The following is a 12497-nucleotide window of genomic DNA, read 5'->3' as shown; positions in this document are numbered from 1 at the left end:
TAAAATGGAGTGACTCCAACGCCTCACAACTCTTTAGGCCTTCTAACAGTTCTGATATAATTTAGGGCGATGCCCCAGGCTCAGTGTTTTATGGGTTATTCAGTGTCTCACAATGCCAATAACTGAAGGAGAAATTTAATGCAACCAAAGACATGCTGAAGAAATGACTTACAAAGAATTAAGAGAGCTCAGGAACTATTTTCTCCTTGACCCTGGGCATTTCTTTGGGAAGCACCACATCTCTGCCCCTCCAGCAGAGGGCAGGAACACAGCCATCGCGATGCACAGCACAACGCAGAACACCTGCGTGCCTGCACGCTGCCACTGCCAGCAAGTTGTACCGGTGTAAAACCATCCCCTCCGGCAGAGAACTGGGCTTACTCGGGACACCTGACTAATGCTACCTGGTGCCAGGGCTGGGGGGAATACAATCCTTCTACGGCATTTAACATAAATTCTTCTGTGTAAAACCTACAAGCAGGAGATAATACATTTGAATCCTTACCTCAGCAGCGTGACATTTACCTCATGGACGCAGTGACTGTACTCTATATGCAGTTCTGCTCGTATTCTAATTTTTCTTTAATGACCACAAGTAATTTGAAATTTCTTTTTTGAAATTATTTGAAAATAAAGAAATTTCTTTAAAGACCACAAGTCTTGCTTTGCCAAACCTCCTTATTAAAAATGAGAAAGGGCTAAAAAGGCAGATAAAATAAAGTATAAAGCATCTTATACTGATTTATTGATGTAAGAAAAATATTTTCCCATGTTTTCTGAAAAAGTCGTCTTCCCCTCCAAGCCATAAGCATAGTCATTTATACTGCTGATACTGTATTTCTAGCAGCCAACAGACATCAAGCAAGGTAGGATGATCTGCTTGGAATGTTTACATAAAATATACATATTAATTCTTAAAAAAAAAAACAACATTCTGGGATTGGTTTAACCTTCATGAAGTCTCTTGAGATCGTCCATTTTGGCATATTCAGTCTTTGCTGGCCTGCGCTGAAATCGCAGGCAAACAGTTTCAGATAGCGCTATCAGAATGGGATAGATAAAAACATTTTTCAGATCTTACTTCAAAGTTGACATGTCCATTTGGAAGGCGATTAGCACACCCTTCATTCAAAAAATAAATGTCTTTGATCAATAGGCTGAAGAAGGGGATCACAATCTGTGAAGAGAAATGACATAACTATTATCTTTCCAGTTCGGTATTTTCTCTGCATGAAAGAAGAACTCAATCAGGAGAGAGGAGAAAAAAGAAATATTAACTTTTCAGTGTGCTACGCACTTAGAAAGCAGTACAGCGACAGGCAAGCAAAAGGGCAGTGGGGCACAGAGACACCTTCAGCCATCAGGAGAACATATGCTGAAATTAATATGAACTGAACACGATGTTCACGAGCAGAATAACATGACTAAGAAAATGCTAATAATCCAGTGTATTATCAACAGCATCGCTGCCTGATGACAAGATCAGACAGCAAAGAGCAAAATAAAATTGCAGAACTCTTCTTTCTCTTTTGGGTCTTTACAAACAAAGATGCTGAATATACAGATCGAGCAATTTAAAGACAGCTGGAAAGCAAAGAACCAGTATTGTCCCTGAACAAGGAAAGACAGAATAAAATTCGATGACCAAGGGCTTGTCTGCAAACAGTGAATCAGGAGCTGTTTCATTTTCAACAGCTCTACGCATGGCTGCCTCTTGAGGATGTAATTTCCTTTCTGGTATCTAATTAGTACAACCTGCTCCTCCAAATTAACCTGCAGACACTAGGATTGAAAATATTACGCTGGTGACAGGAAACTGCCAACAGTAGCCACAGAGATCATTGTGGCACTCAAAATAAGCCCGGGGCATCATCCAGGGCAAAGTGGTGATCCAAGCCTTCTCTCTACGCCATCACAGTCAGATCATCATTTGCTATAAAAAAAGTCTACTTCTAGGTAAGACTCTTGAAATTAATGGAATTACAGCAGGATAAATTTGCTGCCAGATGTTGTACAGCAGGAAGCAGCAACAGCGCTCCCGAAGCGCATCCCCAGCACTTCAGCAGCGACCCCGCGTGCAGCAGACTCCCTCCGTGTCCTCTTGTGTCACAACTCAAAGGGGAAAGAAAGAGAACACAAAGGGCCAGTCCGTGACAAAGCTGACCCCCGGGGCTTTGGGATTCGATATTCAAATCGGAATCCACCCACCTCTTCAGCAGTGGCCCTGTGACAGAAAAAGGACACTTGCAGGGTTTGAGCTATATGGGCGGCAGCCACCCCTGTGAGCATCTGGCAGCAACACTTGTCTTTTAAGCCGTTAAGTATAAACATAATCACCATGAACTTAAAGGAAAGCGCATCACATGGTAGAGTGTCCAAATGTTTCCACTGGCCTATTTGTGAATTAACTGAACTGTAGCTCGTTAAGTGTGCAGCAAAGTTAAAGTGCCTTCACGGCACGCAAGACCGGCCAAGGGAGCTGGTGACAACAAAGCAATCCTCTAGCTAAGGATTTAACGTCATACTGTTACTCCATCTCATGCTGTACATCAGCTGTAATGGGATATGGAATGGACCTAGAACAGGACGGCAGCTGTTATTTTCCAGTCTACAGCCTTCATGATGCAACAGCGAGTGCGAGCAAGTCATAGATGCGAAAACACTGAGGCAAGGAGTCTACAAGCCACTACCAATTCTCGCAGTGAAAAAAGAAGCCGATTTCTGTTTCAGCTAAAATACCACGTGCAGCAAACTGCTAAAGATCTGCGTCTCGGCTGGCTTTTTTATGGGATAGCCATAGATTAACTCTGTAATGTCAGTGCAATAGCCATAAAAAAGCCTGTACTGACACTCAAAGAGTCACTGGTGTTATACATCCTACTGATATAATATAGGAATGGAAGCAAAGCACAGCCTAAGCCCCCAAAACGCTGAGCCCTCCTATCAGGGTGAGGTGGAGCAATTTCTAGTCAAACTGAGCTAAGTGCGTTTCAGGGTTCGTTTTTATATCACCCAAACTAGATCAATCAACCTAAGGTAAAGAATACAATTCAGTCTATGTGGTTTGTTTTCTACCAAAAATGACGATAACTGTAACCAGCGTGGTCTTAAGAAGGCGGAAAGAGAGAGAAGGCTGGAGGCAAACAGTGATCCCCAGCTAGAAATTACTGCCAGATTCTGTCTACATATTTTTTGCAGGCAGATGCCAGCTTGTTCTACCCTGCTCCGCACTGCCCAGGAGCCAGGTCACCATCGTTAGTGGTACTAAACATAAACGAAACGCCTTGCTGAGAGGGAAGGTATATACGAATGTGGGCTCAGTGCCACGCTAATACAGCTACAAAGCCACCAGTCAGCTCAGAGCACAGGTAGAGCTTGTTCTCATCTGCATCCCAAAAGCGTCAGACATACCCTAGGATACCAATTTTCTACACATTTGCACGGAATTGCTGCCTTTGGGTCACCATTAATTTCCCAAATAAAAATATGTTACCCTGTATGTTTTGTTTTCCAAATTTCTGTAGGAAAAGCAACAAAAGTGGATATAGTTACACTCTAACGTTGGCTTCAATCCAGGCACTTCGCTAGCATAAAAACTGGGTTAGTGCCAGAAACTCCTATTTCACTCCCTTCTGATTCCCCCCCGCCATGCCATCCAACCCACCCACATGCCGAAGGACAATTGCCTCCCGCAGAAAGCAGCAAGCTAATGAGATCAGACGTGTTCTTCCTCCACAGTATCAGACAGCAACACCACACAGCACCGCACTGTACACACTCCCAACATTTCAATGCCAGAGACATGTCATTAGCACAATGTAGGGTTTCCCAGCGGAATGACTTAATTTTGGAGGTGGCATAGGTCGGCTGACTGCATAGATAAAACCAGACTTAGTTCCTAACAAGTACATCCCCCGGAATTCTGAGTGGGACATCATCCCTTCTTCATTACCAGCTCGCTCACCCTGCGCTTCGGCAGGTTTCTTTCTGCCGCTGGACTGCATGTCTCAGCTCTGAGAGCTGCCTCGCCATCCTTTTACAAACCCGCTCCTGAACGAGTAGCGATAACTGTGCTGTCTGCACACCGAGAGAAGGGCTGGATCAGAACAGTGTGGACTGAGGTCAGGGATCCTCCTTGGGTATATTGAGATGCTTCTCCTACAACCTGTGCTGCAGTCTGAGGATGGGGACAGAGCAGGTCGGGCAGTGCTCTTCATGCCCCCAGGCTGGTGGCACACGGGGCATTTGGGCGAGATGTGTGCAGAGGAGGAGGAGGGGGAGTGTCCCAGGTCACTGGCTCACCCTGGCTCCCTCTGAGGATATAATTTAGCCCCTGAGCTGTGCTTCTGTTCAGGTGCTGGGCAAAACTCAGCAGCCAAGACGCCAGCCCTCCGGAGAGAAGAAAGTAACGTTTCTGGTGAGTGTGCCAGTTAAATGCTGGCTCCTCTGAGCCTACAGGCAGTTTTTCTTCCTGCGAGACATAACCCGCTGCTTGGTCTGTTGGTCTGCGACACGAGCGCTCCCTCCAGAGCGCCTTCTCAAGCAGATGGACTGAGGCCTGAAGGCTCCATCTGAGCTTTGGGGTGGCCCCTTCTTGAGAAGAGGGGTGCAGGGGACTGGGATCTCAAACTCTTGTAAGCACAATTCCGTTTGAAGATAAAAATTTTCTCCAGAGTGAGCTTTGCTACAAGTTTGCCAAGAAACAACATAACATTTTCTATCAAAAAAAGTGATCGTGTTCTTTCAATTGTATTCAAACTCATTAAAACAATAACTGATAATCTTGTTTACAGAAAGAAACAAAATCCCTTAATTCCTACAGCAAGAATTACAGTATCTGACACTGTAAAATACCCAGTGTGAGTAGCTACCAAATCATATGCTTAAGCATTTTCTTGAACTAATGTTATCTACACAAGGGAAACAGAATATGGGCTTTTTCTTATGTAAAATAGATACCTTTCAATCTAATAACCTCTCTGCCCTCGGTCTTAACCAGGTAGGGGTAGAGATCTGACAGAGATTGCCAACTTCCACAGGAAATTAAGTCAAACAACAAAGCAACTGGTTGGAGTATATACGATGGTCGCAGAAGAACTAAACTGCAGAAGCATCCCAGACTGACAGGCCCTCGCTGCAATGGGCGAGTTAAAAGAATTTCTCTGCCAGTCACAAAGATCCAAAGCCGTCGTCTCGTCTTTGCAGAGAAGTGCTTTTCAGAACAACTCAGCATATTCCCATTGCAGCTGAGTCAGCCTGGGACCAGATGCTGATCTCATTTCACTGTAAATGCTGTGGGATTCCATTAGCTTCAGCAGATTTACATCAAATTTACAGGGATGTGAGATTAGCATCTGGCCTGGCTCCTCTAGTGAATGAATCCTAACTTCTGTATTATGCTTGTTCACGCATTATCTACTGTACCTTAGCCATACTCTGTGCAGAGATTACCCATTTATGACTATATGCAATTGCAATGTTCAAAACAAACCTTTTTTTCATAAAACAAAAAAAAGAGAGAACTGAATGGAGAAATAAGAAAATGAACAAGAAACAAACTGGGGCGCAAAACAGGAGGATCCTGCACTACCATCTTGTCAATCTGATTTTTGCAGCATCAGTGACATCTCAGAAAACTACGTATCTGCCACGAACACTGATAAAACCCTTCAATTCTTGCTCACCGAGATGGCAGCAACAACCAAATGAAATGAAAATTCATGCGGACAGAATTTCGCTCCACGTTTGCTGCAATTGATTCAGACTAGACTTCTTTGCGGGACTTGCAGTAAGTCACCTTTCCCTAATGTAAAGGGAGAACGACCTCATCCCCGAGCGCTGTGCCCTTTGCTCAAATCACACACAACACAATAGGGGCCTGTCTGCACAGAGGCCTGGCTGGCACAGCCGGAACAGAAGCAGGGTTCCACCTGGGCCCACCGGGCTGATGCTCCATACCAAAACAAAAGTTGTTTTAGTCTGGAATACCTATTCCATCAGGCTTATCAACCTAAACAATGTGAATTTTCCTGGGATATAGAGACGCTTGCACGAAAGCGCTCCATGCTGTGTGTCCTGCCCTCTCTAGCTCCCCAATGTCTGAGAGCAAGTCCACAAAAGCCCTGTCATCCATTTCAGACTCCTTTCCGCCACAGATTTACATTTCCAATTGCATTTAGCAGCGCAGGAGCCTTGCATTGGTGACTCATGGAAGGGAGGAGAGCATTTGCATCTTGAACATCTTTTGTCTTTGAGCCTCTGATTCTCAGCAGCAATGCACAGCATCCGTTTGGAGATAAAGGGATGTGCTCACACCTACCTTCTCCCTGTTGCTGTGAGCGGTGAGGGATCTGTGAGCAGCCCCCCGCAATGCTGTTCTGTAGTTATAGAAGTTACCAGTAGGGTCCATCTGGTGCTAGATACACAAAGAAGACATGTTGGTTAGAAAGCAACCTGGGTCCTCTGAAGACAACTTCACCCTCAGCTGTAGCAAACCCTGAAGAAAACCTTGCCTACATCTTCAAAAATCTACATATGCACAAAACCCCATGAACCAAAAATACAATGAAAGATCTACAGATCATGTTTGTACCTTTGATTTTTCTAGTAACAGCTTACTGAGCTTTTATGTGAAGAACGGAGATTGCACATTTTATCTATGATAAATCCTGGTATCCTCAATACCCAAAACAACCTTGGGCCGTGTTCAGTTGATGTCCAAGGTATAGCCTGGGAGCTTTACACTCAGCACCGTGTCTGTGGCCAAACAAAACTAGCATCACTGGGAAGCACTATGGCTTGCATATAGGCTTGTATTTTTGGGTTTTCTTCCTCCTATTTGTTTGAGTGCTCTGATTCCCCTCTACATTTCAGCAGCTTCACACCTTCCTCACTACACCTGGGAAACTTCAGCCAGAATCTGGCCTGTGAAACATGTCTGCAAACATCTCATACCTGGATCACAATGTGAACATTCACAAACAAAAAAACCCCAGAATATATAATTCAAGCAGTGTATCAGCACTTTTTTTTTTTTTTTTTACCTCAAGAATGAAAAACTTGGCTGTTTTCACTTTTGACCAAGTCTTCTTTAGCCTGGAAACTGGACTCATGTTCATTCCAGCTAAGAACGAGAAAGAAGAAAGGAGAGCCAGGGATCAGAGTCAGGTTTCCTTTTTCATCTGTGGCAGCTGATGGAGCGGTCTGGTTAGAAGCTGTACTTACAAATGATTGCCATCAGCGAATTAAAATTCCCTATGTTAAAGCACTCTCGGGCAACGTCAATGAAGAATTCGATGACTTGTGCTCGCTGTTTCTTTTTTGCAGGCTGCAAATTAAAATAAACGAATATCTGTAATAAGCACATGCAGAATTGGAGGGCATCTTAGGTATTTGTTCCATATGCATCTGCTATCAGTCACTGTCCCCAGTTCTGTTCCAGCAATCCAGTGGATACTGCTGACTGGCAGTCTCTAAAAATCAGAGCTTTCATCGCAGTGACACAGAAGAAATTCCCGGCAGCTCCCAGGCTTGCCTCAGTTAATGTCTCAGTCTGGAACAGGCAGCCCAAGAGCCCTGCAGCAGCTCAGCCCCCCGCTGGCCTCCCTCAAGTCAGTTGACACATCAGCACGGGCTTTCCTGAAGGCAGGATTTCACACCCATATAACAGCAGCATCATTGTCCCAGAAAGACTTTGTTTCACTGCATTAATCCCTTTCCCCTCTTCTGGCCCTTTCAGCAAGACGGCCAGGACAAATGGGAGTTTGCATTTTAAATCCACATTTTAACTGGACTGGAAACACCCCACCTTTTCTAAAGATGATCTTCAAATGGTAACGCTTTTGAGTCACAGGCTGCCTAGGCTGTTTATACGATTACTATTCCTCTCTTCCGCCCCCTTTTCAAAGGAGAAAACGTTCATTTCATTTTGATGGGGCCAAGTTAAATGAGCTAAAACCACCACCAAGTTAAAAATCGACCAGTCACAGGAACAGTAACGGGCAGCAGGACAAAGAGCCATGCTATGGGAACGCACATGCACAAGAGAGCTTTAGGATGACAGATAACAAACACTGCTCCACTACAATCTTTTCCAGCAGAAATCTCACAGGATAATTCAAGGCATTTTTTCCTCTCTTTTTCCCTGCAGGGTTCATTATTCCACACTGTGCTCCTGCTACATCAAGAGAAGAGCGCATCCCCTGTGTGTCGCCAGCTCTGTTTTGCAATATGTTAGTCATTTATCAGGTCTCTTCTGCGAGTGCAATATTAGTAAAACTCACCATCAGATGCTTAGCTAGGTCATAAGAAATAAATCCCCAGGTTTGCTTATTAATGTAAAATCCCAAACTGGTACTTCAGGCATGTGGTAAAACACGCCAGGTACTTTTCGCTTACCATGCAAATTTCTGTTGCTACGAGATAGCAGAGTCTATTGAACCATTTCACATAGGCCTCAAGGTTACTCGTCTTCTTCTGTTCACTGAAACAAGTCTGGGGAGAAAAAAGCACAGAAAGACATATAACTGTGTTTCAGTTAGCTGCCTGATCGCTTAGATAAATACTACACAAAGGTAATTATTGGCCACCTCTCTCCGATGCACACGGAAGACTCTGCATTAAGGGCCCCTCTCAAAAAGTCAGTGGGTAGGTGGGTGGCAGATGCAGAGGGTCTCTCTGAGACTGTCACACTGCACAATTCACACCGGTGTATAGAAAACAGCCCCATTTTGCCTGCAGCACATGTTCACCGACGCAGTCTGCGCTGACCCCTGTTCACTGGGATATTAACAGCCGGGGCGCTGCAGGATTCAGACAGCAACAGGAACAGGCAGAAAAAGTAAGACAAGCACAGTCTTCCACAGCACGCTCGGTTTGTGGCTTTGATTCCAGGAATTCCTTCACTTCAGTAAATGCAGTCACCCACAGCCCTCTTCTGGAGGGGACAGACCATAATTTAGTGAAGTGAACAAGAGATAAGCAAGAGAAAACACGGTCCTAGTTGCTTCTTTATGAAAAAAAAACATATTTCCCTTATTGAGTTTTCAGGATAATAGGCTCTCCAGTGACCAGCCGTGTCTTGACGGCTGCTCTTGAACAGGTTACTTACGTGCCAGAGATACTTCACTGATAAAAGCCATTACAAGAAAAACATTTTTCACTTTTTCCTATGAAACTTAACATAAATTCCCATAACCGATACAGGCTGTGGGAGCAGATACTTGGCTGAACTCTTCCAGTTCCTTTGACATCAACAGATAATTTGACTTCAGCGGAGTAATAAGGCAGTTCACACAGACTGAAGATGTTGCTTGGGATTATAAGAATTCAAGTCCTTTTCCCAGCCCTAAATTCTTAGACTGTCCATCTAGGACACACTACTCTCTAGAGTCCACGTGATTTATTTGAACATTCATTAACATCCACTAGAGGGTATCAGAGAATACTGATTTTTTTTGTTTTATTAAGATGATTATTTCCCAGAGCTGCCATAAACACACACCACTAAGAAGAAAATCACAATACATAAAACAGATCCATTAATGTCAATGGGATTACCCATATGATGCATGTTAAACAAGTACCGAAAACCCCTTAAGAAATGGGCTTTGTATGATTCCCAAGGTAATACAAAGTAAGAAAATATTCACCCGTGATGCTGTATACAGGAATGTTTAGAAACAGATACCACAGTACCGTGCTATGGAGCAAATCTTAAGCCTGAAATTCCTAGCCACTTGATGAGTAGACTACACATAAAGTAAAAAACATATTTTAAAAGCATTTCAAAATTAAATGTCAGCAAACAGCATGTAAATATCAAACAAAGGAGACCCAAAGCAGCCCCAGTTTATCCACAGCAGTTGCTTTTCTTGCGCTCTGTGGTATTGTTCCTCATTATAGCAAAAAAGTACATGAAACCTGGGTTTTGTTTTGAATATAGCATTTCCTTCTCAACACTGCTGTCCTGTGCCGCGGCACAAGAACCACAGCTAATACCACAAAACTTGTAAAAAATGTGCAGCAGCTAAAGCTGAAACAGACTGCTTTTTAAAGGTTAAGCTTTACAAATGGCAACAATATTATCACCTCCCTAGCATCTTCCATCTGCAACTCAGAGTGCTTGATAAACATTCGTAAGTGAAGCCTTTTGAAACCCTCATGCAAGAAAGATATTTAATATGATCTCCAGCTGGAGGGAATTCAGCCCAGAGCCAATTCCCTGCAGTTAACAGGGGTGCTCTTCATGGGTCGGGGAACGATATGTCACTCCACGTAAGGTTTGTGTCACTATGTACGATACTCTGCCAGGTCCCACAGCCCGCCCTGGGCTAGACCTTACCCTCCTGCAGGGGCTCTTCTAAGTCATCGCTGGGACCTCTGGTCAGCCCAGGAAAAAGGGTGGAGAAAAGTTCCAGACTACCTCTGCTTTCATCAGCCTTGCTGACTTGAAGCCCAATAGTTTGTTAGTGCCTCATCTTGTGTGAAAATGTTACGGCAGTTTTGCTTTACTAAGTAGATCCTCCTGGGGGAAGACACTGCGTTGAACTTAAAAAACAATGCAGTGGCGCATGCCTGCTTTGCACCTGGTATTTTCGCTGTTATTATGCTTTTCATTGAAGTCACAGAACTGTTATTGGGCAGCACCTCAGTGGCAGATTTGCATTTGAAGAACATGCATAACTGTCAAATAGCTTGTCATAGTCCATCAAGATGATTTGCTCGGATTTCCCATCCCACCATTATTTTCAGGCTCTCCGCCTCTCATTCTAATCTTTCCTGCCCACCTTAGCTGATGTTTCCTTACGTTTACTTGGTAACCTCAATTTCTCTTCACATCTTTGTAGCATTCTGTGCTGGCCCTGCATTTGTAATTCTAGACACAGCTGCAGCCATTGTGTGTACGTTAGGTTATTACTGAACATTTCCTTCTTCTTAGCATCCCTTCTCCTCTATGGCTTTGTGCAATTTGATTTCACTCACTGCTGCCTCCCTCCCACTCTTCCAAAATTCACTCAAATTTAGTGCCCTCATTTGACTTCTTTCATTTTACTTAGATACAGACAATGACGACTGTTCATTTTCAGTCTTGTCCCTCATGTTTGCAGCAGGTTGATGAAATCTCACTGTGGCTGGTTTGATATTTCATGTCTCTGACACATCTTTGCTACCTTGGGGTTCCTTCCTAAAGGACGTGATCAATGCTCAAAATACTTGAAACACCAGTTCTGCCCACTCCCATCTCCTTGAAACCAACTGCAGAATCTCCGTAACTCAAATAAGAGAAGGAAAGAGTCCAATGTTGCACTTTTTATTCATCCATCCATCCATCCATCACAAGCTATTCTGGTGCTCTTTGGGTAGCACTATAAACAGAGGTCTTACTGTTATGTTCAGCATCCAATGATGAAATTCTGCCATTGATGTATGATCTCAGTGGGAGCCCATATGCAGTTTGGGGGAAGAATTTTCCATTCCCTTTCTTTTCTGGCAGTATGTGAAATCTCTGACACTCCCTCTCCAGCCAGGAAGTCTCTTTCCTTATTGAGGCACTCACTGAAATGCTGCTTCAAACCCCATTGGAATCAGTGGGAAGACTCCAACTGGCTTCCACGGACTTTGGATGAAGCCCTGATCAGGCACTCCATTCCCTGCGGTGCTTTGGGTTAAAAGCTATTGTGTAGAGAGAGAAGAGTATGTTGATTCATGACGCACTGACTCATTACTGTGGTGTCTGGGCACACACTATGGGCATTACATCACATCCAGAGTCTTTACGCCTCCAACACTGGGAACAGACATTCCTTGGTTGCGTACAGCCACAAGCCATCTAGCAGGTTACGAGGAACAAAGCCAGAAAGCAGAACATCAGGGTGCTGGCCAGTCTCAGGCTAGGACATACTCTCACCAGGAAGGAATGGCAATGACCTGCCAGTGCGAGCTCTACCAACAGGTCCCATCCTTGCCATGAGAATACAGGTCATCAGTTAGCCTAGCCATGGTCAACCCGTGCCCCAGGCCCTGCTCTTATGGATCTCATCACATCAGTTCATCTAGAACAAACAGTGATCACAGGAGACACTTTACATGCGGACAAATCATACCTTGGTACCATCCAGAGGGTCTTTATGGACAAATGCCTGCACAAACTCCTCAGGTCCGATGTGACTTAGCCTCTCCTGTTAGAGGGGGGAAAACAGAGAGAAGAAGAAATAAGAAACCACCCCAGAATCTCTTCTGTTTCTCTTGGTAAGACATCCCCATTATCCGTCAGCTCTGAATGGTGTTACTGAACTGGTAGACAGCCAACTAGCACCAGACATTAAAATTCATAAGAACAATTAGAGTTATTTCAGCAGAAAGAAGAAAATGAGAATAAATACGTCTCATTACTGACAAGTCACAGTAAGAGCCCTCTCCGCTGCACAGACAGAAAGGTGCTGGATGCACAAGGCCCCATCTGGGAGCCAGCAGACCTCAGTTCTGTGCTTGGAGTC

The 12497-nt window shown here is 44.3% G+C and overlaps 1 protein-coding gene across 2 annotated transcripts in view; it reads right to left on the bottom strand.

Moving 5' to 3' along the window:
* Positions 1-12497, bottom strand: part of RASGEF1C (RasGEF domain family member 1C) — an 81580-nt gene that overhangs the window by 10976 nt on the left and 58107 nt on the right. For both annotated transcript variants that reach the window (XM_054217631.1, XM_054217632.1), the window contains exons 6-11: positions 12105-12179; positions 8398-8493; positions 7225-7327; positions 7044-7123; positions 6320-6415; positions 1082-1177 (exon numbers count right to left, since the gene is read on the bottom strand). In XM_054217631.1, the coding sequence (XP_054073606.1) occupies positions 1082-1177; positions 6320-6415; positions 7044-7123; positions 7225-7327; positions 8398-8493; positions 12105-12179 (546 nt within the window). The remainder of the gene's footprint in view (positions 1-1081; positions 1178-6319; positions 6416-7043; positions 7124-7224; positions 7328-8397; positions 8494-12104; positions 12180-12497) is intronic.

This window comes from Rissa tridactyla, chromosome 11 (assembly GCF_028500815.1).
Source record: "Rissa tridactyla isolate bRisTri1 chromosome 11, bRisTri1.patW.cur.20221130, whole genome shotgun sequence".
Taxonomy (NCBI): Eukaryota; Metazoa; Chordata; class Aves; order Charadriiformes; family Laridae; genus Rissa; species Rissa tridactyla.
Note: the sequence above shows the minus strand (reverse complement) of the source record. Positions and strands in the feature narration are given on the sequence as shown.